The sequence below is a fragment of the Cervus canadensis genome, chromosome 10 (assembly GCF_019320065.1).
Source record: "Cervus canadensis isolate Bull #8, Minnesota chromosome 10, ASM1932006v1, whole genome shotgun sequence".
Classification (NCBI taxonomy): Eukaryota; Metazoa; Chordata; class Mammalia; order Artiodactyla; family Cervidae; genus Cervus; species Cervus canadensis.
In genome coordinates, this window is record NC_057395.1 from 43608047 (window position 1) to 43635961 (window position 27915).

Genomic DNA, 27915 nt, shown 5'->3' on the forward strand with positions numbered 1-27915 from the left:
ACTGGCGTGGGTTGCCATATCCTACTCTAGGGGATCTTCCCCACCCAAGGATTGAACCCATATCTCTTGTGTCTCCTGCACTTGGAGGCAGATTCTTTACCAGTAGCACCACCTGGGAGGTCATGAACATACAGCCAAGTCATACTCAACATAAGTAATAGGAGTCATCACAAATGGGATAAATCCTCTAAAAACAAGAATGTGAGACTGATTTTAAAACCTACATGCTGTTTACCAAGATACATACTTAATTATTAAGGCTCTATCTGCAAGTAAAAAGATGGATAAAGATACATCATGGAAATGCTAGTGAAAGCATTGTGGGAGTGGCTACTCTGATGTCAGACAAGGCGGACTCCACAGTGAGAGCATCACTGGGATGTAAGGGGATCATTGATGAGAATAAAATGGCCCCACAGCTCTGTATGTATAAGCAGTTAATGACAGTGTCTCAAATGTACACAGTTATGAGAAAAGGAGACTAGACACATCCACAATTATCATCACAATGAGAGATTTTAATACCTCTCTCAGTAACGGGCAGAAAAACAGATCCAAACACAAACCTACACCAAACAAAAAATAAAACAAAGTAAAGACAGTCCATATGTGAAAAGTCTGGTTACACAGGTGACCCGAGATACATCAGTATCTGCTAGAGCCTGCTGTAGGTGAGACACGTCAATACCTAACGCTGCATCTGAAAAATGCAGAGCATACAGTCTTTTCAAGAACCTGTGGAATATTGGTTGTAAAACAAACCTCAGCAAGTTTCAAGAAGAGACATAATAGGAAAGATATTCTCTGACTGTAGTGGACGTGAGCTGGTAGCCAATAACAGAAAAGACAGCTAGGAGATCAACTACGGTTAGAAGCTCCTATCAGGGCAGTGAAGGACAGCTTCACCTAGACACCCCCGTGGTTGGCTGCACACCCCATACTCCCCTGGGCTCGCCTGGGGGCTGTTGCTTCCAGCCAAGGTCACAGGCAGCGTTGGCCGCTGCCCAGGAATGGGCTTCCTGGTGCTCCCAGGACTTCACGTGACTCCGGCAGTCCCTGCTTATACAGCCCTGAGCACAAACGGGGGACTCAGGGCCCAGCAAGAGTGGGAATTCACAGGATGAAGCCCTGAAAATGAGGGGGACAGAGCCTGCTGGGTGCAAATCCCTACCTTTGAGGTTTATGTGACCAAGGAGGGAATGCGATCCCCTGCTCAGCCTCTGTTTGGTGCCCACAGGAGAGACTGGCTGGGGATGCTGCAGAAGGGCTGGGCAGAGGCCCCCTCAAAGCAGGAGGCCAGCAGTGCAGGGCTGCAGGGCGTACAGGCTGTGGAGGGCGCCCCTGCCCAGAGACCACTCCCACGCCCCTGTCAGCTGTCTTTTGGGCTGAGGCCGAACAGCATGTTTCTGACGGCAACTTTGCTTCTGGGGCTTGCTGTCCTGGGCATTCGTGTCTGGGCCATTCAAATGGAATTCGTAGACATTAGTAAGGACCTCGATTATTTTGTGGTGTCTGTGGAGTTTGCCGTGGCTTGGTTCAATAGTGGCAATACCGAGGAGCAGGCCTACAAGCTGCTGGAGGTGAGGCGAGCCCAGCAAAAGGTGAGTGGCCATCATGGGCCCTGGCTGTGGAACAGCTCGCCCCAAGCTGGCCTGGGTGAGCCGGGCTCTGATGGGAGGGTCCCCCACCACACACACTCCTGAAGGGACAGGAGGCGGCTTCCCTACTGCACAGATGACCCTTGCTTCCTTCACATGCCCTCATTTCCTGACTGGCTGGCCCTTCCCTGGGTTGAATCCAAGCCCTGGACTCAGGGAGGCCAAGGGCCCCTTGAGCATCACTGTGGCCACTGCTGGCTCTGATCTCTCCTAATCCCATCCTTGCCTGGGGTCTAGCTGCAGTGCAAGGGGCTGGGCATGTGTGTGTGTGTTTGTGTGTGTATGTTTGTGGCTGGTGGTTTCAGCTACAGGCATTTCTGAACCCTTAAGGAAGTCAGCTTTCTAGACAATTCCAGGTCAGTGCCCTGGAGGTGTGTTCCTTCCTGGTGAGATTGCTGGCTACATCCTTTGTGTCGGAGTTCTTTCAAGTTCTCACCACCTCTCTGTAGGGAACAAGATTCTATCTCATGATGACTTCTTAGAGAAGCTGATGGACATACGGAGCAGCACCCAGGTCGAAAACATCCACCTGGATGAAGGTTTGCCCTTGGCTGTTGAGCCCCTGGGTGACCCAGGAGAGATGGAGGGTCCAGCCTCCAGGCCTCTGTCCTGGTCTGGATGTTTCCCCCTGAGGGACAGCAAGGCTCTGACAAAGGCTCAGTGGATGAGCATTTCCAGCCCCCTCCCTAGAAGGAGCCGTGCACTGCCCTCCGTGTGTCTGGCTGATACGATTGAGAGCTAGTGACGTCAGGTGTGATGTGTGTGTACTGTCAGCACCAGGTCCTCTGTCCCATGACACCCCCCACCCCCCCGCCACTGCCATGGACTGGTGATATGCTTCCCAGGTCCCAGTCATCAGGAGGAGAGAGACAGGGAAGGGTCCAGGGCTGCTGGAGCCACACTCAGGGGCATCTTCTGGTTGGTATGTTCTTGTAGAGAAATTGCACATAGGTGTGTGTCCTATTCATATGCATAGTCTAGTCTTTTGCCCACTTTTCTACTGGATTCTCTACCTTTCTGTTCTCTAATTTCTCCCCGACAGAGCTGGACAATGATATATTTAATGGACCTGGACCTGGGCCGCACAATTTGTAAGAAACACGATGAAGACATTGACAACTGCCCCCTGCAAGAAAGCCCAGGAGAGAGAAAGGTTTGAGAATGAAAACAACCCAAAGTGTCACAAACCTGAGATGGAAAAATCACATTAAGGAGGGGCGTGTTGCCAAAATCTTGGCTCTCTGTGCCCCAGTGCCAAGCAGAATTATGGAGAAAGAAAGACTGGCTTTATTACCTTGCCAGGCAATGGGGGAACACAGAAGGCTAGCACCTCAAAAACTGTGCCCCCTCTCTCTGGTGAGTAGGGAAAGGTTATATAGTCAAGCAGGAGTGTGTGATAAGGATGAAGGAAGTGACAGTCTTGTATGCTTTCTTCTGTAGTTTCCAAAGGGAGGGCTTGCTGACAAGGTCAGGGTGTGGGCAGCATCCCAAGCAGTTGTCTCCTAATCTCCATGAGCCTCTGCCTCAGGTGGTTTCGGTGTTGCCTCTCCTTTGATTAGCAGCAGTTCTGCCCTTCGGGCTTCCCGGGTGGCTCAGATGGTAAAGAATGTGCCTGCAATGCCAGAGACCTGGGTTTGATCCCCAGGACAGAAAGATCCCCTAGAGAAGGGAATAGCTACCCACTCCAGTATTCTTGCCTGGAGAATCCCAAGGACAGAGGAGCCTGGTGGGCTGCAGTCCGTGGGGTCGCAGAGTCAGACACAAGTGAGCAGTTAACACTCTCACTGTCTTTTGGAACTCCTTTATTCCCCACACAGAGCACCTTGCTACTGATCCTTCTGGTGACCAAGAAATCCTTCCAGGACACCAGCCGCCTACCTGGAGGAGGCATCAGGTCTCACAGGTTAAAGGCTGAAGCCCCTGAGACACCTGTTCCCCATTCAGATGCCAGTTGCTCACAATTTCTGTCCAATTTGACCACACATCAAGGGTTCCCATCTCCCCCTCTTCAGGCTTGATTAATTTGCTGGAGTGACCTACAGAACTCAGGGAATAATTAGGTTTCCTGTCTTATTAAAAGATACAGTGAAAGGATACAGGTGAGCAACCAGATGCAGAAACACCCAGGACTAAGTAGGGGAGGGTCCCGAGCATAGGAGATTTGGAGGATTGGGGTGCATCACCCGCCAGTACAAGGATGTGGTCACCCACATGGGTGTTCTGAATCTCAGTTCAGGATTTGGGGGGAGGCTTCCTCCAGAGGCATGACTATTTCCAGCTCCTTCAGTGGGTTTTTCTGGTGACCAGTCCCCATCCAGGAGCCCACCAGAGTAACATCAGTAGAACAGAACATGCTCCTAGAGTTCTTATCACTTAGAAATTTACAAGGGATTCAGATGCTCTGTGCCAGGAATCTGGGCAGAGACCACTATGTCTATTTCCTTTACCTCACAGAAGGCTTCAAGAAGGGAGCTTAAGAATGTCATTAGGGTTGACCCTGGAACAGAATGATGAGTCCAGACCCCTCCTCTCCAGGTCCCAGGGCTCCCCCTGCACAGAGATGCTCCCAGCTCAGCAGCAAGCTGGACCCTGTGCTCACAGCCTGGCTGGCCCACCAAAGTCTCCCACAGACCACCTTGGGCCCTCCCCTCCAGGATGGAGGCTCCCCAGCCTCTAGCTTCCTATGAACTTGGGTCCAGGCAGATGCAGTTCTCCCTGTGGGCCTCTCCTTCCTCTGCTCTGATACTTCTGAAAGGGAGGACTGATTAGTCTGCTGGTTGCTCCCGCCCTCCTCCCAGTCTCCTGGGCAGCAAGGACAAGTCTTGGTCAATCAGTGCTTGTGTCATCACCCTATGGGCTGACATCTGGTCAGTTGGACTGAGACCTTGGAGGTGGGCCTCAGTGGGGCTGAGGTCTCTCTGGACCCAGCCTTGGAGACTCCTCCCCTGAGGTGGGTTTGCAGCCACTGCTGGGTGGGTGGGTGTCACCTGAACCATCTCCTGGGCAGGCTGCGGGCTCCCCAGGAGCTCACTGGGCAGAGACCTTCAGGCATCACATGCCCTGGGGGAGAGGACCCTGAGGGGCAGGTGATGGTCCCGCCAGGCACCCTCTCAGGAGCTCCCAGCCTTGATCATGGAGAACTGAGCTCCAGAGTCCAGCCCCAGGCTACTGTTTGATCCTGCTTTTCTTTCCTCTTTAGTTTTTAGTGTACCTTGAGCTCCTGTTAAGTCCTTCCTGCACCTTCTTTGTTACATTGTTCTTATTTTATGTTTTACATAGAATTATTTTTTTTTTTCAGGTGAACTGCACTTTCATTGTGGACTCACGGCCCTGGTTCACCCAGTTTACCCTCCTGAATAGCACCTGCCCCCAGATATAAGGGAACGAGCTCCGGACTCCCACCGTACGTCCTCTTCCCCTGAAGACTGAGGGTCTGGAGTTCTAAGTCTGCATGGCACCAGGTCAATTAAAGGCATCTCAAGCACATTCTGGATCCCTGTCATTTTTGCCTTCTCTCTGATGATTTATTTCCGTGGATGTTGCTGCCAATGTTGAGTGATGGAGAATTTATCATTGGTCTCACCTTGGCTGCAGGTGCAGGTACTGAGTTAATCAAACTCCTCTGATCATGGGAAGTTGCCCTTACTGATTCCTCCAGGGCCCTCATGGTTAGTGTATATATTCATTCATTCATTCATATATTCCTCGTTTGTCTATCATCTGTCCATCCATGTATCTATGCATCTATCCCTTCATTCATCCATATAGTCAGGCATCCATTTATCTTTCCATCATCCACGCATCCATCTATCCATCCATCCAGGCATACATCCATCCTCCCATCATCCACTCTTTTGTCCATTCACCCTCCAATCCCTCCAGCTTCCATACATTCCACTCAAAAGGAATCCAGACAGTTTTTCCAGGTGACAGCCACCTGTGTCCCTTCTATGCTCATCTCTGAGGCCAGACTCACAGTGGATAGTCCTTCTGGGGTGGGGTGGGGGAGGATGCCCAGGCACAGGGGTGGGAAGTGGATGACTAAGATGACGGAAGGCTCTTAGTGGACCCCCATCAGGGCATCTGCCCTGGAGCTCATTGACAGATGAGAAAATCTTCTCAGGGTCTCTGGGGACGGCTCAAAAGATGGCAGCCCCAGTACCCCCTCCCCTCCCACTCCCTGACCCTTGTGTTCCCCCAGTGGAGCCCAGCCTGTCTTCCAAGCCTATCAACACAGAATTACTAGCCCTGGAACAGGCCTGGAGGCTCAAAGGGATGGGGGTGTGGGGGCCCGACTGGGACAGAGAGGCCATGGGATGCCATCTGGAGGAGGACTTCAAAGGAAGAGGCTTCAAGGGTCTTCCCTCTGCCTTTTGAGTTCGGGGATCTAATTTGCATGTCCACGGTCATTGATCCCTTTCCTGGCTGGCTGTTACCCATGATGAGGCTGTAAGCACTGGTGAAACAGACCCCCCTCTGCCCTGTCCCCCAGCTCTGGGCAACTCCATGAGCACAGCTGGCTGGAGTCAGCTTTGGTCCTTTGCTACCTGTGTTTGGGATTTCTACATCTCCCCACAATTTGATAAGGGCAAGTACAAACTGATAGGAGTGGGAATGTGGTCAGCCAAGCTTCCTTTGAGGGCGCTTGGGCTCAGAGGGATGGAGCCATTGTTTGCGGGCCCTGGGCTGGACAAGTCTAGCCTCACCTCCCGTTTCCCATCAGAGGTTCTTTGTCCTGCTCTTTTCAGCTGTGCTGTGGTCTGAGCTCAAATACACCTGACTACACTGGGTGGCTTTGCACTTGTCCCTGTCTCTATGTCATGGCGCTTAGCATTCAGACCCAGCTTCAAGGTGACTGTAAGCCCACCACAAGCCTCTGGGGGAGACACCAGGGTTCGAGTGAAGGTGACTAATGTTGACTGCAGCCTCTGTCTGCTGGTTGTAGCTCTCAACACATATGGGATCAGAAACACAGCCTTTGGGAAATCGATGTCACAGCTTTGCTTGGTTAGGGAAGTTATAAGAGGTCTCTCTGGTGTAGGGGTCATCCCTTCTCCCAGTCTCCGGAGAAGTAAAGTCACAAGGGACAGAACCAGAGGGAGAACAACCATATTCCTGGTCCAGGGAAGAGTGAAAGCACTGTCTCAATGGCTGACAGACAGCCCACAAGGTGAAAGCCAGATGATATTTACAAAAGTGTAAGAAATCATTTAATAAATTTGATTTAGATATTGTGGAGACCTGAAGCTACTCCACGGGACATCCAGTTTGTGTGGCCAGGCGGCCTGAAGGGAACCTTACCCTGACACGAGCCCCCGATACGAGCACAGGCCCAAGAGGACAAATGAAAGACCCAATGCAACTTCCCCCAAAGGCTTCCCTGCCCCTGTAGCCGCCTTAGATAAGACCCCTGCAGAGCTTTCCAGAACCTGCTCTCTTGGTTTGAATTGACCAATCCGGCCTTAGCCAGGAGTCCAAGGCCTCCAGTGAAGGGGTGCACATCTTGCTCTGTGTTTGCACCCCCAGTCATGACCCTCCCCCCTCCCCCCAACGGCGTGGGCCCTGCTGTACCTCGTCCAGAGCTTGAGAGCAGGAAACGTCTCTGTTTCATCTTCTCTGTGGTCTCTTCGGAGCCATGGCTTGCTGCCAAGCACCCCGGGCTGCGCCTCAGTGTTGATTTAACAAATGAATAACAGTTGCACAGACTATCCACCAGTGGCCGCAGAGCACGTGCTCTTTTTGAGCTGATAAAACATTTATCCAAATTCAATGTATTCTAATCCTGATGTTTCGCAGCCCCTGACCCCCTCCTGGCTGCCGTTCACATCCTTTCCAGCAAGGCCCCTGCCTTGGCTGGCTTCCCTGTTGCTCACAGACATTAGAAGCCCCCTCCCCAGTACCCAGCATGGCTAGACCCCATGGCAAGGAGGTCGGCAGATGTGGGAGGTGGAGAGAACGCGACCCCAGCCCACACACTGCCCTTCACTGTACATTCCAGATGCTTCCTGAGGTCGTGGGCTGAAGCCAAGGTCAGAGGTAGATCCGGTCTGACCCTCAGCTGCCCAGGACTCGGGACCCACCAGTATCCCTAAGCGCTCCTATGACTCTGCCTGTCCTGGGGTGCACTACCATGAGGGGAATTCCAGAGGGCTCGAGACCCTCACCCAGACCCTACTGAGGCTGGTCTGAAGCTGCCCTAGAGATGAGGGGGAACAGAGCCTGCGGGTCCCTGGTGCCCAAGGCTTATTTGACAAGGGGTGGAAACTGGGACATCCCCCCACCCCACCCCCAGTTCTATTTCCCATCTGGTGATGATGGGAGGGTCAGAGAGGAAGAACTGGGCAGAGGGCCTGGTGGGCAGCAGAGTGCTGTGCGGGGCAGGGCGGTGCCGCGGGGAGCTGAGGAGGACTGCCTCCCAAGCACTCGGCCTCCAGGACGACGCTGGACAATATGTTCTGGAAGCTGCCTCTGCTCCTGGGGCTTCTTGCTCTGGGGCCTCACGCCCGCAGCTGGATATTTGAGGAAGTCGGGAAGAGAGGGAAACAGTTCAGCCTGTGTGTGGAATTTGCCGTGCACCACTTCAACGAACACCAACCAGACGAGAATGCATACAAGCTGCTGTGGGTCAGGCGGAGTCTGCACAAGGTGAGGGTGAGGGGAGTGGGGGACGGCATGGGGGTGGGAGGGGAGGCGGCTTGGGGAGGGGCAGAGACCCTCCCCGTGGCCCCACCTTTTCCCTGAAGTCAGGCCCCGGGGTGGGGGTGGGGGGTCCGTGGTCTGCATGAAAGGGTAAGAGATCCTTCGTTTGGTCAGTGTTAGTCACTCAGCTGTGTCTGACTCTTTGTGACCCCATGGAATGTAGCCCATGAGGGTCTCCTGTCCAGGGGATTCTCCAGGCAAGAATACTGGAGTGGGTTGCCATGCCCTCCTCCAGGGGATCTTCCTGACCCAGGTCTCCCATGTTGCAGGCAGATTCTTTGTCTGAGCCACCGGGGAAGCCCTCATTTGATCAATGATGTTTAAAAATACAAACACTTCCATTAGAAGGGCTCCAAGGTTCCAAAGCATTTGCTGAATGCCTGGAGCAGGGGAGAGAAAGAGAGGGAGGCAGAAGGTCAGGCGAGGAGGGAGATGAACAGGGGGGCAGCACCCCAACTTCAAAATCCAGGAAGGAGCAGCATCGCAGAGTCGACCGCGGGCCTAGGCCGCCGGGCTCAGGGCCCAGCTGCCGGGCTGAGGCGCCTTGTGGAGCAGGCCACCAAGGGTCCTGGGTCAGGAAGATCCCCTGGAGGGCGGCATGGTGACCCACTCCAGTACTCTTGCCTGGAGAATCCCATGGACAGAGGAGCCTGGCGGGCTACAGTCCATGGGGTCTCAAAGAGTCAGGCACAAGTGAGCCACTAACACTGACCAAATGAAGGATCTCTCGCCCTTTCATCCAGACCACAGATCCGCCACCCCCACCCAGGGGCCTGACTTCGTGGTAAAGGTGGGACCATGGGGAGTCTCTCCTCCTCCCCAAGCCCCCTCCAGGCCTGAGGGAGGCAGTGGAGATAGCAGGGCCTGCTCTCCTGGGGCTGTTATCCTGGTGATGGGAGCAATCAAGCCCCAAGTTCTCGGATGAGACAGTTGAAGAGGCGGACAAGAGAGGTCAGTGCAGGACCACAGGGCTGTGGGGAGGGAGGTGGGGGGCAGAAGAGCCTTTTTGAAGACTGGCACTCCTGAGAGGACCCACATGAAGGTTTGGGGATAAGAAGGATGGGGAACCCCAGAGAAGGCCTTGGACCAGGAGGAGTTGTGAGTGCCTGCAGGGCCAGGTTGCAGTCTGTGGGTCTGTGTCACAGAGAAGGGGGTGCGGGGGGCAGCAGTGGCATGCGGGGTATGGGTGTGTTGGTGGCCAGTCAGGATGTTCCCCTCAGAGTATCAGGGGCTCAGGAGAAGAGGTTGCTCAGCTTTGTTCAGCATCTCTCTGGACTCTGTGGGAGCAGTGGGTATCTCAGCCTGGGTGCAAGCTGAGACCAGGGTGCAGGAGCCCTGCCCTGGCCTCCAGGTGGCAGAGAAGAGCTGGCTTCTGAGTCTGCTTGGAAACTGATGTGGGGTATGGGTGGGGTGTCAGGCATGGACCCCAGGTCGTTGTGCTGAGCAGATGGGCAGATGGAACAGAGAGGGGCGGGGGAGACTGGAAGAAGGTCGGGTATCCCCAAGGCAGCCTGGGAAGGTCAGGAAGGCTGTGGTTTCAGAGCATCAGGGTGGGGAAGAGGGGAGCGTGGTGTCCTGAGCACTTGGCCGGGCAGCACTTTCCCACTGACGCGCATTGCTCCCCCGCCTGTACCCTTTGTCTGGATTAACTGTTGTCCAGCCGTTCCGAGCCCAGACCCAAGCCTGACACCGGATGGCCAGCCCCGAGTCAGCCTGAGTCAGCAGGGCTCTGATGGGAGGGTCCTCTCCTTCACAGACAGCCCCGGCTTCCCTCACATGCCCTCATTTCCTGACCAGCTGGTCCTTCCCTGGCTTGAGTCCCCGGACTTGGCAAGGCCCAGAGCCCCTCAAGCATCTGTGTGGTCTGTGCTGCCCCCAATCCATCCTAAACCTGTCCTGGTCCGGGATCCAGCAGCAGTGCAAGAGACTGGGCGTGTGTGTGTGTGTGTGTGTGTGTGTGTTGGGGGGTAGGCTGCATCAGCTGCAGGCATTCCTGTACCCCTAAGGAAGCCAGTTTTCTAGACATTTCCAGGGCAGTGCCCCAGAGGCATATTCCTCCCTGGGGAGGTTTCTGGCTACATCTCTCTCCACGCCATGTTTGAGTTCTTCCAAGTTCTCACCGCTTCTCCATAAAAGATGAGATTCTATCTCTTGATGACTTCTTAGAGAAGCTGATGAATACACAGAGCAGCACCCAAGTCACAAACATCCACCTGGATGAAGGTTTGCCAGGTGAGCCCTTGGGTGTCACAGCTGCCCCAGGAGAGAGGGAACATCCAGCCCCTAGGCCCCCATCCTGGTCTGGATATTGCCCCCTAAAGGGACAGCATGGCTTTGACAGAGGCTCAGTGGATGAGCATTTTTGGCCCCCTCCCTAGATGGAGCTGTGTGATGCCCTCCGGGTGTCTGGATAATGTGATTGACAGCTGGGTGATGCCAGGAGTGCTGTGCGTGTACTGTCAATGCCAGGGCCCTTTGTCCCGGAACACCCCCCCCCCCAATGCCATGTGCTGGTGATGCAGCTCCTGGGTGCCAACCATCAGGACAAGTGAGGCAGGGGAAATTCCAGGGCTGCGGGAGCCGCACTCAGGGGCATCTTTTTGTAAGAAAATAGAGATTTAGGATGAAAAAGAAAAATAATATATAAACTGATAATAAAAAAATAAGAAATTGCACCTAGGCTTGTCCCAATTGATACACATGTGCACATTCACACCACTTGCCCATTTTTTTTCGGTTCTTTGTGCTTTTCTCATTACTGCAAAGTATGTATTCACAGAAGTTTCTGCAATCTTCCTTTAACAGAAGTACAGTTTGATATATTTAATGGACCTGAATCTGGGCCGCACAATCTGTAAAAAACACGACGAAGACATCGACAACTGCCCCTTGCAAGAAGGCCCAGAAGGGAAAAAGGTTTGAGAGTAAAATCAACCCAAAGCATCACAAATCTTCAGAGAACGAAAAAGAATGTCAAGGAGGGTCTGTGAGGAGGCTTAGAAGGCATCAGTGTTGACCCTGGGACAGAATGCAGGGTCCAGGCCCTTCCCCACCAGGACCCAGGGCTCCCCCTGCACAGAGATGCTCCCACCTCAGCAGCAAGCTGGACCCTGTGCTCACAGCCTGGCTGGCCCATCAGAGACTCCTACAGACCCCCTTGGACCCTTCCCTCCAGAATGGAGGCTCCCCAGCCTCCAGTTTCCTATGATCTTGGGTCCAGGCAGATGCAGTTCTCCCTGTGGGCCTCTCCTTCCTCTGCTCCGATTCTTCTGGACGGGAGGACTGATTAGTCTGCTAGTGGCTCCCGCCCCCCTCCTGTTCTCCTGGGCAACAAGGACAAGTCTCAGTCAATCAGTCTTGTGTCATCACCCTATGGGCTGACGTCTGGTCGGTTGGACTGAGACCTTGGAGATGGATCTCAGTCAGGGAGATGCCCTCAGTGGGGCTGAGGTCTCTCTGGACCCAGCCTTGGAGACTCCTCCCCTGAGGTGGGTTTGCAGCCACTGCTGGGTGGGTGGGTGTCACCTGAACCATCTCCTGGGCAGGCTGCGGGCTCCCCAGGAGCTCACTGGGCAGAGACCTTCAGGCATCACATGCCCTGGGGGAGAGGACCCTGAGGGGCAGGTGATGGTCCCGCCAGGCACCCTCTCAGGAGCTCCCAGCCTTGATCATGGAGAACTGAGCTCCAGAGTCCAGCCCCAGGCTACTGTTTGATTCTGCTTTTCTTTCCTCTTTAACTTTTTTTTTTTTTTATATATATTTATTTATTTGACTGCATGAGGTCTTAGTTACAGAGACTTAGTTACAGCACATGGGATCTTGTTCCCTGACCAGGGTTTGAACCCGGGCCCCCTGCATTGGAAGCAGAGAGTCTTAGCCACTGAACCACCAGGGAAGTCCCCTCCTCTTTAACTTTTAATGCACCTTGAGCTCCTGTTAAGTCCTTCCTGCACCTTCTTTCTTACATTGTTCTTATTTTATGTCTTACATAGAATTACTTTTTTTTTCAGGTGATCTGCACTTTCATTGTGGACTCACGGCCCTGGGTCACCCAGTTTACCCTCCTGAATAGCACCTGCCAGCAGACATAGGGGAACGAGCTCCAGACTCCCATGACACGTCCTCTTCCCCTGAAGAGTAAGGGTCTGGAGTCCTAGGTCTGCATGGCACCAGGTCAATTAAAGGCATCTCAAGCACGTTCTGGGTCCCTGTTAGTTTTGCCTTCTCTCTGATGATTTATTTCCGTGGATGTTGCTGCCAATGTTGAGTGATGGAGAATTTATCATTGGTCTCACCTTGGTTGCAGGTGAAGGTACTGAGTTAATCAAACTCCTCTGCTCACGGAAGGTTGTCCTTCATGGGTCCTACAGGGCCCTTGGGATTGGTGTTGTATATTCATTCATTCATATATTCTTCATTTGTCTATCACCTGTCCATTCATGCATGCTTCCATCCATCCATTTATTCATCCTTCCATTCATCTACCCACGTATCTATTCACTCATCCAACCATCCTTCCATGTATCTGTCCAGCCATGCATTCATCCATCCTTGCATCATCTATGTTTTCATCCATCCATCCATCCATCCTTCCTTCCTTCCATTATGCATTCTTCCATTCTTTTTTCTATTCATGTTCCAATCTCTCCACCCTCCATCCATTCCACTCAAAAAGAATCCAGACAGTTTTGCAGGTGACAGCCACTTGTGTCCTTTCCATGTCCATCTCTGAGGACAGACTCACAGTGGATGGTCCTTCTGGGTTGGGATGGGGGGAGGATGCCCAGGCACAGGGGTGGGAAGTGGCTGACTAAGACAATGGAAGGCTCTGTCCTCTGTGGACTCCCATAGGGCAACTGCCCTGGAGCTCACTGATGGATGAGAATGTCTTCTCAAGGTCTCTGGGGATGGCTCAGAAGATGGCAGCTCCAGTGCCCCCATTCCCTCCCACTCCCTGAGCCGTGTGTTTCCCCATAGGAGCCCAGCCTGTCTTCCAAGGCTGTCAACATAGATCACTAGCCCTGGGACAGGCCCTGGGGTAACAGAACTCCTTACAAGCACGTCTCTCTCCCTGGGTCCTGGTGGGGGCTGCCCTGGAGGGTTCAAGGGTGTGGGGGCCCAACTGGGACAGAGAGGTCATGGGACGCTGTCTGGAGGAGGACTTTAGGAGGGGCTGAGGGGTCTTCCTTCTGCCTTTTGAGTTTGGGGATCTGATTTTCTTGTCGGTGGTCATTAGCTTCTCTCTTTTCTGGCCAATTGGCTCCCCTGAAGGGGTCATCAGCCCTGATGGGACTGCTTTTCCCAAGACTACCAAGGACAACTCTGCCAGCCTTGTCACAAAGACAGTGGTCTGCTCCGCTTTGGTTCCTTGTCCAGCCTGTGTGTAGATCCTGTAACATCCTCACAGTCTGGCAGGGGCATGTACACATTGACTGGATAAGTCTGTGGTCAGCTAAGCCAGTCTGTTGCCCACCCTTGGCTCAGAGCTCTTGGTTCTGAAGACTGTGGCTCTGGGCCCACACTGGCCTGGGACAAGCAGGCCCTTCCTGAGGGTCGGCAGGCTCTGCCCCAAGTGAGCATCTTCACCCGAACCCTCATCCCCCTGGGGAAGGCCTGACATCTGCTCTGTTTCATTATATGTCAGTAGTTTTCTATCTTGGTAACCCCTCTGGCTTCATTTCTCTCATCTCCTCTCCTCTCCCATTTATGCCCATCTCTGTGACCTGACATTAGAAAGACACAAGGTCCCCAGGTGGTTGGCGCTTGTGCCCAAGATCTGGGAAATGGTTCCAAGGAAGCCCAGTCTTCAGAGATGTGTGAATCCCGTGAGGGTACCTTGTCTGTGGCTTATGTTCTGCCTTTGGATCCTGCTCTCTGGAGCAGATTTATCAGAGTAAAACCGTGGCCCATCCACTGAGTTGAAGCTCATGGTCACAGGCTCTGAGAGGGCCTGCGGAGGGGACTGGTAAATTTCACACCCACAGCTGATGTCATCAGTGAAATCATATTAGCAGGTTGTGGGTGATGACTTACATCCTTGGGTCAGTCACAACCAGTGGCCTGTTCCGTGTCACCGTGTCCTGGAGGGACCTCTCCAGATTCAGCCTAGTCTGAAATCAATAGGGAGGGAAAATATACACAGAGTACAAGCACACAGTAGAAAAATGGATGTGTTGTTTTTAGAAATCCTTGATTTCCACGAAACCCAGAATGTTTTCTCAGTTTACCTGGTTTGGAGAAGCAGGGCCCTTTGGGGTATATGTGCTGAGCTCCTTGTTAATTCATCTCATCACAGGGGAAGGTACGCAGAGGCAGCAGGAAAGGATGAGGAGAGAAATTTGGATGCTTTAAGGACACAGTGCAAGTACAAGGATCTGTAGAACTGCGAACCTATACAGCCTAGAAGAAGAGAAAAGTAAAAAGATAGAAATATTATAAGAAATAATGAAGATACATTTTCCAGAATTAAAGGAAGACACAATCAAAAGATCTTGTATCAGCTCTAGCTGCATAAGAAGCACCCTCAAAATATCACACATAGTAGGAAGCATTCATCCTCCCTGACAGGTATGCCAAATAGGGGGACTGTCTCTGATTACAATCAGAGCCACCCAGGATTAAACTTTCCTGTGTCCTGTTCTTTGCAACCCCATGAATTGTAGCCCACCAGGCTCCCCTGTCTGTAGGATTTCCCAGGTAAAAATATTGGAGTAAAATAAAAAAAAGAAGACTAAAGTAGGTTGCCATTTCCTTCTCCAGGGGATTCCCAACCCAGGGATCAAACTTATGTCTCCTGCTTGGCAGGTGGATTCTTTTATCACTGAACCACCTGGGAAGCAAACTCTTCTAGGTAATATTAACATGCTAATGGTGCGTGTGTGTGTGTATGCAAGTGCTTGTGAAATTCAAAGGATTATGAGAGTGTTAGGGGACATAGGATTTGGTTCTTTTACAAAGTCAACAACAGTAACCACTTCCTTCTACAAAATATCCAAACCCCGGAAACATTGCTTCAGTTGGGTGAATTTTAGTATGCTATTCAGCTCTTGGCACAGGAATACTGCCTGACAACCTGCCCCTCCCCCTCACCTTGACCTCACCTTGATCTCAGCAGTGAGTTATAGCAGGAGTCCATAATCAGGTCAGGGTCTGAGACTGGCCCAGAGTCGTGGCTGTGTGGCTTTCCTTTAGGTCAGCACAGCTGGGCTCACCCTGGGGTGGGGTTTACATATTCTGGGGTCCAGACCAGGTGCCTGACCCTAGAAGCTCCCATATCACATGTTCTCAGACGAGGGTCTCCCAGGGCCCCCTCACCTTGGGAGACCACTGGAGAGCACAAGGAATCTTCACATCTTATCCTGATGCTGTCAACCCTGCCTCCACTGCACAGGCGGACAGCAGCCACGTGCCAGCCCACTACTGCAGGAGGCTGGGTGGTCAGGGCAAAGGGTGCAGGTGAGCTGGTCTTCATCTTGGGGAAGGGACAAGGACCACAGCCATGCTTCTCTGTGCAAGTCTTGGTACCATAACCTGGAGCGGACAGCCCAGGTCCCAGGGTTGCACGTGTGGTGATGGACATCTGTTCTTCCCCAAAGTAGGAAACCCAGCAGAACTGGGCATGGCAGGGGCGCAGACACCAGTGACTAAGTGCTGAGGAAAGGCAGGGATGAGAAACACAGGGTCCAGGGTGGGGTCACAGGACAGCTGAGGAGCAGGTGTGAGAGACCTATGACACCCTGGCTCCTGGTCTGGGTGATGGACGCATGGGTGTCCAGCGTGTTGTACCAATGCCAGAAGTGCCGCAAACCAAGACATATGACATTGAAGCTGGTTCTGGGCAACTAGAGTTCTTAAGAAAAGACAAGCCAAGAGAAACCTCAAATACACCCTGGTGTCAGAGAAAAGTCCAGCATTGTTTAGAACTCAGTAGTTGATTGGACAAGGGCTGAGGGGTTACTCCATCAGCCCAGCCTCTGAGGACCTAGGGGTGGGGGGACTCCACCCCCATCCACTGAAGACCCTTGATGTGGGCTCCACATTTGCCAGCCTGGGTCTTGGGTTTTGCCCTTTATGACCCCCTGGCCTGAGGGACTCAGTGGGGCCTTGGGTGCCTCCCAACCTGTTTGGGCTTCCCTCCTGAGGGCCCTTGCTCACCCGTGTCCCTGCGTTGTGGGAACCATCACACGTAGGAGAAAACCTGTCTCCTTTATACTCTTGGCCGTGACAGAATTGGGAGGGGACCCAAGTGTCCCAGGAGGGAGGGAAGTGGAGTCCCAAGGAAGAGGCCCTGCGGTCTCTGGTGCTATGCCCCCAGAGTGGAGTCTCCCCTGGTTCAGACCTTGAGCTATGGTGCCTGAGGCTTCCTGAGCCCAGGGGCAGAGGGGCAGGTGTGGCTGACTCCCTCAGGGTGACAGATTGTCAGCCCTCAGGTCCCACTTCTCCTTGGTCTTCTGCTGTGAGCATAGGAATTGCACTCTGGTCTAACCTGTTTCCATTTATTTACCATCATACCCCTGCTAAGCTTATCTACTCTCTTTTTTTTCCTAGTTATTGAAGAATATATAGAATATATAAAATATATTCTTCAATAATTATAATTATTGAATTATAATTCAATATAATTATAATATATAATCATATATAATATATAATATATTTATATTATATAAATTATATTTATATTTATTATAGTTATATTTCTATTTGTATAATTATATTTATTATATTGTATATTATATATTTATATTACATAATATATAAATATAATATATATATAATTACATAATATGTAATTAATTCATCTACAATATAGAGCACTTGAAACATTATGAAGAAAAATCAGAAATGAGTGTTTTTCCATGAAAGCAAAAGCATTGCTCACTGACTCCTCAAACATTCACACATTCTCCATGGCTGGCCTGGCTCTGGCGGAGACGTGTTGTGTGGCAGGAAGGATTCCCTGCTCTTAGAAAGTCCGTTTTATTTCTCATGGGGAGAGACAGGCCATCAAGATATTCATGGGTAACTAACTGTAGGTTATGATGGATGACAGGGAAGAACAAAAAGAGTGGTGAAAACAGGAGCCAGGAGGGGCACATGAGACTTGGGGGGAGTTTGTGTGGAGACTGGCAGGGGGATGAGCCAGGATGAGGGGCTAGTGGAGGTGAGGGAGAGACCCCCCAGACCCCGAGAGGAGGCTGTGCCCTATGCGGGCAGGTGAAGCGCTGGCCTTGGGCTCGGTGCAATGGGAGGGCCTCCCAGGGCCAAGGGTGAAGAGGCAGTACCCGCAACTGAAGGGTGATCAAGACTCTCCTACAAGGTTAGTAACAAGATTCTCTGCTTTTTCCTAACAACACATTTTTTATTTATGAAGAAGTGAATTATATTTAGTGTTCTGCATCTTGTGCACAACTTTTTCAATAAGCATTTTCCAGCACTGTTGAGAATTCTTTAAATACAATTTTTAAGTCACCGTAACAGAGAGTGAAAAAGTTGGCTTAAAACTCAGCATTCAGAAAGCTAAGATCATGGCATCTGGTCTCACCACTTCATGGCAAATAGATGGGGAAGCAATGGAAACAGTGACAGAGTTTATTTTTGGGGGCTCCAAAATCACTGCAGATGGTGACTGCAGTCATGAAATTAAAAGACACTTGCTCCTTGGAAGAAAAGCTATGACCAACCTAGACAGCATATTAAAAAGCAGAGACATTACTTTGCCAACAAAGGTCCATCTAGTCAAAGCTATGGTTTTTCCAGTAGTCCAGTATGGATGTGAGAGTTGGACTATAAAGAAAGCTGAGTGCTGAAGAATTGATGCTTTTGAACTGTGGAGCTGGAGAAGACTCTTGAGAGTCCCTTGGACTGCAAGGAGATCCAACCAGTCCATCCTAAAGGAATCAGTCCTGAATATTCATTAGAAGGGCTGATGTTGAAGCTGAAACTCCAATACTTTGGCCACTTGATGCAAAGAACTGACTCATTGGAAAAGACCCTGATGCTGGGAAAGTTTGAAGGTGGGAGGAAAAGGGGACGACAGAGGATGAGATGGTTGGATGGCATCACCGACTCATTGGACATTAGTTTGAGTAAGCTCCAGGAGTTGGTGATGTGGTGATGGATAGGGAAGCCTGGTGTGCTGCAGTCCGTGGGGTCGCAAAGAGTTGGACATGACTGAGAGACTGAACTGAACTGAAGAGGCTCCTTTTATTCAAATCATAATGCGTTTGTATCCCTGGTGGCTCAGATGGTAAAGAATCTGCCTGCAATGAAGGAGACCTGGGTTCAGTCCCTATGTTGGGAAGATCCCCTGGAGAAGGAAATGGCAACCCACTCCATTATTCTTGCCTGGAGAATCCCATGGACAGAGGAGCCTCTTGGGCTACAACAGTTCATGGGCTCAAAAAGCTGGACACGTTGGAGCAACTAACACACATATTTACTAAAGGCAGGAAACTCTTAAAGTACCCCTGGTACTTTTAATATGTAGCAAAATTTAAAAATCATGAATGCATTAGAGTTGATCTCAGAACAATACTGGCTTAAAGTAGGTAGGTACACTCATAAATGGATATTTTTTTTAAAAAAATGCATTTGTAAACTGTAAACAAATTTCAACCATAAGCTATCAGTAGTTAAGTTTTGGGGGAATCAGATGTTCTATGTGGATTTTTGACTGTACTGCGGGTAGATGCCCCTCACCCCTTCGTTGCTCAAGAGTCAACTGTACCAATAAGTGACCAGCAATAGGCCATTCCCTGGTGACTCAGCTGGTAAAGAATCAGACTGCAATGCGGGAGACCTGGGTTCAATCCCTGGGTTGGGAAGACCCTGTGGAGAAGAGAATGACTACCCACCCCAGTATTCTGGCCTGGAGAATTCCATGGACCTGTATAGTCCATGGGTTTGCAAAGAGTCGGACATGACTGAGTACCTTTCACTTTCTTTCACTAAATTTAAATTCATGTAATGCTTTGCATTGATTCTTTCTCTGGTCTTTTATTATGCAGAAATACTTGCATTATTTCGCAAAGATGTTGGAAAGGTGCCCAGCAGAGGGGGTCAGAGGCCAGGCTCTTAGGAAGCCGAGGTCATAGCATGCTCAGCCTTCCACTCCAAGGGCAGAAGCAGGAGGGGCATGCCATGTGGGCCGCCGGGACAAGGACCAGGCGCCATCCGGGGCGAGGCGCCCTCTGAGACAGGGTCACAGGTGTGGGATTACATCACAAAGTGGGACTGCCCTGGGGGGCATGGTCCTGCTCCACGGACCAGGGAGCAGGAACAAAGAGTCCCCAGACTAGGGCGTTGATGCAGCTGAGAGCGCTGGGTTCCCAGGACGGGGAGCGGGCTGGAAAGGGAGCCAAAGTAGGAAACCTCGGGGCCGCCACACCCTTTACAGCCACTTCTTACAAGTCAGAGACGCAGAAACAGGAGTGGGCTATGAGGCTCACAGCGTAGGTGTGGACCCGGGGCTCTAAGTGAGCTCCCTGGAGAAGCCACCCAAGAGGAGCAGGGCAGCAGGCAGGTGGGAACTCTGATCTGGCTTCTCATGGTTGGGACTTCTTGGAGGACAGGGCTAGTCCCACCAGCTGACCCTGATGCTTCTGTCTTGATCCAAGCTGATTCTCTCCAGGTAAGATCTCTGGAGGCTGTCGTGCCAGCAGCGGCCACCCCACACCACTCGCAGCTCCATCCCTGGGAGGACAGAGACGTTCACCTGTGTCCTCGGAAGAAGGGACCATGACCAGACTCTGGAGGACCTGCCAGCTCCTGCTTGCCCTCCTGGTGGCCCTGGTGGCCCTGGGGGGCAGCACGCTTGTATACAAGGACACGAACAAGGTCTTGAGGGAATTAAGGAACGTCAGCAGCTCAAGCAGCAACGTGAAGCAGTGTCTGTGGTTCGCCATGCAGGAGTACAACAAAGATAGCAAGGACAAATTCCTCTTCCAGGTGGTCAATGTGTGGCGGGTGCAGATGCAGGTAAGGGCGCTTCCTCTCAGGTCACATACTCGCTCCTGCTTGCCCCTGGCAGCACAGACCAAAGCCAGGATGAGAGAGAGGACACGTGAGCTGCACTGGGACCCAGTAGTCCTGGACACAGTGGCGCTGAGCCCCACGGCCAGCTCCCTTTCTTAGGTGCCCTGACGGCTGTCCTAGGGGCCCCAACCTATGAACTCAGTTAAACCCCAAATGGCAAATCACCCATTTGTGATCCATGTTTGCTAAGGTTGTGAGACAACTGAGCACCGTGAATATTTTTACAATAATGCTACCCTGTGACATTCAATCTCCCCATATCCCATGGGATGTGGGTTGACATGGAATAGGTAGGCTCATAAAGTGCCTCCTCCCAGATCCCTTCATTCTCTCAGTCCTACATCTTTTTAGCGGCAGCGGTTCTGTCCATGGAATCCCTCCCTACAGGGCCTCAGGTGACCCAGTGCTGAGAGTCATCCATCACCTGATATCCATATGGGGGACACTCCACCTCCACCTGCCAAGTCCACGAAGGGGTCCCTGGTGTTGGAATTCTGCTGACTTCTAGCCTCAGTCAGGTGTTTGGGGTGTAGTTGGGGTGTAAGTACACAGGAAATTTGCAAGGATGTATTGCAAAGACATTCAGCAGACAGGCCATTGTGACAGACTTACCCAGGTGTTGGACTTCAGGCTCTCTGGTGGCAGCAGCGGGGCCAGTCTACATGTGACCCTGTCTCCAGGAACGTGTGCGCCATCAGCCCGGTGTCCCCAACACACAATGCTGACAACTGCATGCTCCATCAGGTGCACCGCCGTCACCCTTCAAAGTAAAGGCTCCTGGGTCCTGTGACTTCTGCACAGGAAGAAAAGCCCATCACGGTTTTCTCCTTTGGGACCCACAAGCAGTACCAGACGCTGTAGATGAGGCTGAGATGGAAACAAATGATCACAGCCTTTAGGAAGCCAGGGGACCAATTAGAAGACAAAATGCGAGACTTCCCTGTGTGTCCAGTGGTTAAGACTGAGTTCCCCTGCTTTGGGGGGGCATAGGTTTGATCTCTGGTTGGGGAACTAGGACCCAACATGCTGCACAGAGTGAACAAAAATAAATTAATTAATTAAGTAAAGAACTGTCTTTCACTGGAAATCAGGCTGAGAAGCCAAGACATGTTGATCAAAGAGAGAGTTGGTGGCCCATTCATTTCTGACTCTCTGTGACCCCGCGGACTCTAGCCCTCCAGGCTCCTCTGACCATGGGATTCTCCAGGCAAGAATAGGAGTGGGTTGCCATTTCCTCCTCGAGGGGATCTTCCCGACCCAGGGATCAAACCCAGGTTTCCTGCATTACAGGCAGACTCTTTACTATCTGAGCCACCAGGGAAGCCAAAGACGATGAAAAAAAATTAAAAAGAAGACAAAACCCCAAGCCAAACTCAAGAGCTGGGATGCCGCCTATGGCATGTTGCTTGTGGGGCTTCCTTAGAGAGTTGGTGAGTCCCCTTCCTGCACCAGCCACACCCTCACCAATTAAGTGAGGATCTCTGGGTGGGACCTGGGTCCCCTGCATGGTCATGACTGAGCCCTGCCTCCCCAAGTTAAGCTGAAGGTGACACCCAAGGGCAGACGGGCTACAGGGAAAGGAGGTTGGTGGGAGGTGTTTTTTGGGGGGTTGCCCAGAAGCAGCCTCTAGCACTAGTGTTTCGGTGAAGTGGTTTATTTGAGAGGCCATCCAGGAAGCACCTGGCAGTCAGAGGGGATTGAGAGGGGGCAGGGAAGTGGCCAGTGCAGGGGAGTCGCAGAGCACGTTGACTGTTGAGGGCACCTGGACCCCGTGTCCCTTGGGCCTCGAGGAGATGGTGCAACACCTGTGCAGGGTTGGACCACCTGCAGGAGGGGAGCTGGGTTCCTCTCCCACCAGCTCTCACCTGTCACTGGCTGGGAGATGCTCCATCTGGCAGCAGGGAGCCCCAGGAAGCAGCAGAGTAGGTGGGTGCCTGGGCCCCTGCCAACAGTCTCCACTACAGGAGGTGAGCAGGGAGAGTTTAGGGGTGCAAGGCGGGGAAGAAGGAGTGTGACTCCTAGCCCTAAGGAGCCAGTGTGAGCGGCCAGACAGGTGGGCTGTGACCAGGCCAGGCCGGGCCTCCTAGACTGTGGGCGAGATGTTCAGGCTGTCTTAGGAATACTAAAAGCCAGAGGGGCATCAGGTCAGGGAGTTCTTGGGATCCCTGTGACCAAATGTGGTCTTTCAATCTGCCATTCTGGTTTCCTCACCTCCGGAAAGGGGCGTGTGCATTCAGGTCCCCTATTCCCTGGAATCAAGTCATCCTCTGCCTTCCTGTGGCTGGAGGAGCCGAGGCCAGGACTGCAGGGGGAGAGTGTGTTCCATGTCCAATGCCTCTGTCTCAGTCCTGGGTTGGCCACCAGCTGGCCAACCGGCTTCTCCCACAACAGCCCAGTCTCCCTGTTAGTTCTCTGGAACAAAACTAAGATGTCATTTGTTGTTGTTCAGTCACTAAGTCACGTCTGATTCTTTGCGAACCCATGGACTGAAGCATGCCAGGCTTCCCTGTCCGTCACTATCTCCCAGAGCCTGCTCAAATGCATGTCCATTGAGTTGGTGAGGCCATCCAACCATCTAATCCTCTGTCCCCTTCTCCTCCCGCCTTCAATCTTTCCCAGCATCAGGGTCTTTTCCAATGAGTCTGCTGTTTGCATCAGGTGGCCAAAGTATTGGAGTTTCAGCTTCAGCATCAGTCCTTCCAATGAATATTCAGGGTTAATTTCCTTTAGGATGGACTGGTAGGATCTTCTTGCTTAAGGCTGGAGAGGCAGTGTGGGAAGGCCTGGTAGCAAAGGTTGACTCCAGGGGAACTTGGACCCAAGCTGCAGACACACTCCTATCTCTTGCTGTCTTCTTCCTCTTTGCTTTATTTTACTTCCCCTGGTCATCAGAATCACCTGGAGGCTTGTTCAGACACTGACTGTGCATACCCCACCCCTACCCCCAGCAGTTTCTGACTCAGTGGTTCAGAACCTGCATTTCCATCCACTTCCCTAGTGATGCTAATGCTGTTGATCCGGGGACCCCACCTACGAAGGTCTGGGACAGCACTGTGGAAGGACAGCCCTTATCTATTCCTGCTCTGACTCTAAGAGCTGATGGGAGAAGTATTTTCTGCATGGCAGGCTTGGCCGTCTCTAAATCCTACTGTAATCTTTTAAAACCAGATGGAGGCAGATTTATTAATAAATGGACATACAGCAGCCTTCACCTCACTCAATCATTCATGAATTCTGTCAACTGCTCCTGTTCTGCTTCCTAAACACTCAGAGAACAGGAAGACAGCAAGCCTGGCTACACAGGACCCTGGGGTGGGGTTAGGGGTCTTGGGTTGGGGAGCCTCAATGGGCAGGGGACCTCAGGTGACAAAATCTGAAGGGTGTGTGTGTGTGTGTGTGTGTGTGTATGGGAAGGGGCTCAAGGAGGAGAGCCCATGTGGCCGAGGGTCCTGTTCCCACAGGGCCCAAGTGAACTGGTAACACCCCGGGCGCAGGAGCCAGTTGTTCTGAAGTAGAAGGTCTTGCCTTCAGGAAGGCCCCACACTGGATGGAGCCTCTGCCCCGGGGAATCCGGCTCCAGGTAGGGGTATCTTTGTGTGGTGGCTCCACAGGCCATCTCGTAAAGATATGTTTGGAAGGGGGAGGAGGAGGAGATAAGGAGAGGGAATGAAAGGAAGAGCAGTTTTTTCAGGGTTTGTTAAAAACATTAACAAGTAGAAGAAGGCTTTTTGAACAAAATTGCATGACTGCTAATCAACAGGTCACGGATTGCCTGGAATACTTTATTGACGCTGAAATCGCCCGCACCAACTGCAGAAAGCTTCCAAACGGTAACGAGAATTGCGTGGTTAAGAACACCTCCAAACCAGAAAAGGTAGGGGACACACCAACTGTCTGTGGTGGTCTTGGCTGCTCTGAGCCCCAGGCAGAACTTGTGGTACCCAGATCTTGTCTTTGAGTGGTCGGCACATCTCCCAGAGCAGAGCCCCAGAGTGGTCAGTCCTGCGGCCCTTGTAGCAGACAGTGCAGGGCAGCAGACTGTGAAGGAAGCCTTGTCCTAGGGACAGGGTGCTGTCAAGATCACTCTCAGTGCAAGGCCTCCATCCCTCTGGGTTCCTGGCACAGGGAAACTTGCTCACACACATTCACTGGGAATCCACCCTCTTGGACCTGGAGGTACCACCCTACTGTGGCCCGACCCGAGGTTGCCCATTCTTGTGAAAGTACAAAGGGAAGTCCATTCATTCACTCAACTGCTAATCAAAGCTTACCTGGCACCAGGTGTTATGCTGGGTGCTGGAGATTAAGCAATGATCAGGTCAGGTATGTCCCCAACCTCCCAGGCTCAGCCTTGGGAAGAGCCCCAGGCTCGAAGCAGAGGGTTGATGTGGCCCGGGGGCTTTTGGCCTCAAGCCTGTATCTCTGACTTGGGGTGGGAGTATCCGGGGTTGACCTGAGGGCTTCCTCTGATGTTGGTGAAGCCCCCAGGGCTCTCTGCAGGTGGAGGTGGGCCCCTTCCTTCACACTCATGGTCCTTCACATGAGACAGGTCAGAATCATTTGGCGGCCTTGACACACCTGGATGGCAGGGTTCCCCCTGCAGAATCAGACTCAGTAGTCTGGAGAGGAATCTAAGAACTGGTGTTGCTAATGAGCTTCTGCAGTGGGGTTCCTTGGGACCGTGCTCAGAACTGCTGTGGCGTGCAGTCACAGGGGGGAACACAAAGGTCTGTTGACGGGAACCTAAAACTTCCTCTGTGGGCTTACTGTGAACAAATCCATCACTTCCAGCAGAGCAGAGGCTCCTCAGGACAAACATTCAAGCAGGGAGCACGTGGGATACCATCTGACCTTTTATTTTAGTTTTGTTTATCTTTTCATGGTAGTAGAAATATTGTGGGCTGAAGTTTATATTTTCTACTGGGCGCATTGAGGATAAAGGAGAGTTGTTACTTTTTACCTGTTTGTAGAAAATATTAAAGAATTAACACTAAGATTAATTAGGAAACTTGTCTCCAGGAAGCTCTTTTATTCTTTGTAAAGTTTCCATGGCCCATCTCGGTTTTAGAGCACACATTTTTAAGTACACATTTATCGATAAACAAAACTTTGTTCCTTTCTTTCCAAGTGTTTGGAATAATATGCTGAAGAGGAGTCATGCTGGGTGGTGTCTCATTCCTGGAGGATTTAATGGGATTCTTTTCAGTATTTATACCTTATTAGTAAATACTATATCAGGTGTTGATTTCCAAAGTTCTTCCAACTCCCTCTTTATCAAGAGTTATTTTTTTTAATTAAGGATGTTTTCTTCTATTAATTTTCCTTTCAATATCTACCAAGTATATTGAATAATTTTTCTTCTTTGACCCATTACTAAAATAAATTCAAATAACAGATCCCCTAATATTGAGTCATCCTTATGTGTCTGGCATAGGAAGTACGTGTCTTTTTTCGGTTGTTCTGTAACTGAGTGTCGTGGTTAGTTCTCATCTGCATTGAGAGTGGTGGCAGATGCACAGATCAAGGTGTGCAGGCTTTCCGGGTGAAGCTGCATCTTTGGCAGGGTTTCTGGACAACTGGACCTGGACATGGCAGGGGACCGTCCTTGTTCCTCTGACCCGATCAGCTTTGTGGAGCTTGTTATGGACACACACATCTGGCATCCTCCTCTCCTTTATGACAAATTTCTAGTTCTGTTTGATTGCAAGGGTGCAATTCCCGAAGGTCACTCTGTGGATGTGCTTGTGCATGTGGGTGGCTAATCTCAGGTCACTGCTTTGTTGTGGACAGGACAGCCTCTTTTTCTTGTCACCTCCCTTTGTGGGAGCCATCCTGTGGGGTCCAAGCTGGAAGGGAGCAGTGGCATGGGTGGGGTCTGCCCTCGTCTCTTAGAATATAGAGGGCTTAGTGAAGTGAAGTCACTCAGTTGTGTCCAATTCTTTGTGACTCCATAGACTGTAGTTTACCATGGCTCCTCTGTCCATGGGATTTTCCAGGCAAGAGTACTGAGGTGGGTTGCCATTTCCTTTGCCAGGGGATCTTCCCGACCCAGGGATTGAACCCGGGTCTCTCGCATTGCAGGCAGACACTTTACCGTCTGAACCACCAGGGAAGCCTGGTGGCTTAGGGTGCCACTTTTTGTTTATGAATTTTGCTTTTCTATATATCAATATTAATTACACTCAAACTCCCCAGAGAATGACTTGGAGTGTGGGGTACACACACATACACACACACACACACACAGATTCCATGGCCTCATCCCAAACCTACTGAATCAGAAGGTCCAGGTACAGACACTGTACACACTTCATGTCAAGGGAACTCTGCAAAGCACTGCACAAGGGTCAGCAGTTGTTCAATATGCTGCCTTTAATTTGCTGACTTTTTAAAGGATATTGTATTCTATTTTACTAGGTAAGTCTGGGTTACAGTTTATTTCTTGGTTGTATTTTGGCTTCAGGGTTTCTCTGGTCTGGTGTAATGAGAACAGGGGCTTTTCAACTTTTTTCTGCAATCGGATCAGTTTAAAGACCAAAAGAGCTTTGGATTCCCAAGGTTTGATGTAATCTGCACATAAAATCATCTTGACTTGGTATCTTGTGGGTTTGTGGGGACCCCACAATCCTCCTTTGTGTGTGTCAGAATTCAGCCAAGACCTAACGCTCTTCTCTCTGACACTGTTTGCCCCTCACTTCTGAAATGCCCCTGTGTTTCCAGTCAGTTACTGAAGATGGCCACTGCTGTTTTTCTAGAATGTCTACCTGCCTGTCCATCTGCCTAAGCCTCTTTCCACCTGTTTGTCCATCTATTACCCACACAGAAGTTTTCATCTGTCATTTCAATGACATTTTGAAAGGGAGAAGAAGGAGCTTTGGAATAAAATTTATGTTAGGTCCTAGAATCCTCTACGTTGCTCTTATCTGATGTATTTGTCATCAGAGCAAAAGGCATTATTTGATTATTAAGATGACATGTATTAGTTTATACCTGGCACAGAACTGTGGTATTTACATTATAGACAATATTAAGGAGGATTAAAAATAAAATCAAATTTACATCTGATCTCCCACCAAAAATATGATGATTAGTATTTGCTGTCTATCCATGGATGGGATGGGGACAAACATTCCTCCACGTAACTTCTGGTGGCTACAAGGGTCTGCAGCCTCCAGCCAGCAAGTTCTATGGGGTGTTCCTTGACGGGTGACAACCCGTCTTCTGGTCTGTTCCTATGCTGGCAGCCAGCTCCAACGCTGGCACCTAGCTCCTACGCTGGCACCCGGTAACAGAACCACTTTTTCTCTCGCACTTGGCACACTGCTGACTTTTGCTGTGCTGGTGGTGTTTTTCAGAGACAAATGTGCACCTTCTGGGTGGGCGCAGTCCCATGGCACGGCTATTTCACTGTGATGAAGAAGCAGTGTGTGGACGCCTAGAGGCTCTGGAGCCCCGCCAACATCCCTCCCTTTGTGAAGAAGTGATGGCCTGTGGGCCGTTACCAACACCCTTTCCTCACACA

At 51.2% G+C, this 27915-nt stretch overlaps 3 protein-coding genes across 3 annotated transcripts; all 3 read left to right on the forward strand.

Moving 5' to 3' along the window:
- Positions 1-1047: 1047 nt before the first annotated feature.
- On the forward strand, positions 1048-5144 carry LOC122448751 (probable cystatin-16). The gene is made up of 3 exons (XM_043480330.1): positions 1048-1601; positions 2701-2811; positions 4957-5144. Exons 1-3 carry the CDS (start codon positions 1200-1202, stop codon positions 5035-5037), a joined length of 594 nt encoding a protein of 197 aa, XP_043336265.1. The 5' UTR covers positions 1048-1199; the 3' UTR covers positions 5038-5144.
- Positions 5145-7983: 2839 nt separating this feature from the next.
- On the forward strand, positions 7984-12547 carry LOC122448752 (probable cystatin-15). The gene is made up of 3 exons (XM_043480331.1): positions 7984-8303; positions 11163-11273; positions 12368-12547. Exons 1-3 carry the CDS (start codon positions 8109-8111, stop codon positions 12446-12448), a joined length of 387 nt encoding a protein of 128 aa, XP_043336266.1. The 5' UTR covers positions 7984-8108; the 3' UTR covers positions 12449-12547.
- A 7140-nt stretch (positions 12548-19687) lies between these two features.
- Positions 19688-27900, forward strand: LOC122448062 (cystatin-8-like). Its single transcript, XM_043478981.1, has 4 exons — positions 19688-19810; positions 19976-20336; positions 24154-24267; positions 27749-27900. Exons 2-4 carry the CDS (start codon positions 20097-20099, stop codon positions 27830-27832), a joined length of 438 nt encoding a protein of 145 aa, XP_043334916.1. The 5' UTR covers positions 19688-19810; positions 19976-20096; the 3' UTR covers positions 27833-27900.
- Positions 27901-27915: the final 15 nt, after the last annotated feature.

Coding starts and splice junctions, on each gene's coding strand:
- LOC122448751 (XM_043480330.1), top strand. CDS start 1,200: ATGCGATCCCCTGCTCAGCCTCTGTTTGGTGCCCACAGGAGAGACTGG. Junction 1,602..2,700: donor TGAGGCGAGCCCAGCAAAAG/GTGAGTGGCCAT, acceptor TCTCCCCGACAG/AGCTGGACAATGATATATTT. Junction 2,812..4,956: donor AAAGCCCAGGAGAGAGAAAG/GTTTGAGAATGA, acceptor TTTTTTTTTCAG/GTGAACTGCACTTTCATTGT.
- LOC122448752 (XM_043480331.1), top strand. CDS start 8,109: ATGTTCTGGAAGCTGCCTCTGCTCCTGGGGCTTCTTGCTCTGGGGCCT. Junction 8,304..11,162: donor TCAGGCGGAGTCTGCACAAG/GTGAGGGTGAGG, acceptor TTCCTTTAACAG/AAGTACAGTTTGATATATTT. Junction 11,274..12,367: donor AAGGCCCAGAAGGGAAAAAG/GTTTGAGAGTAA, acceptor TTTTTTTTTCAG/GTGATCTGCACTTTCATTGT.
- LOC122448062 (XM_043478981.1), top strand. CDS start 20,097: ATGACCAGACTCTGGAGGACCTGCCAGCTCCTGCTTGCCCTCCTGGTG. Junction 20,337..24,153: donor TGTGGCGGGTGCAGATGCAG/GTAAGGGCGCTT, acceptor GCTAATCAACAG/GTCACGGATTGCCTGGAATA. Junction 24,268..27,748: donor ACACCTCCAAACCAGAAAAG/GTAGGGGACACA, acceptor GGTGTTTTTCAG/AGACAAATGTGCACCTTCTG.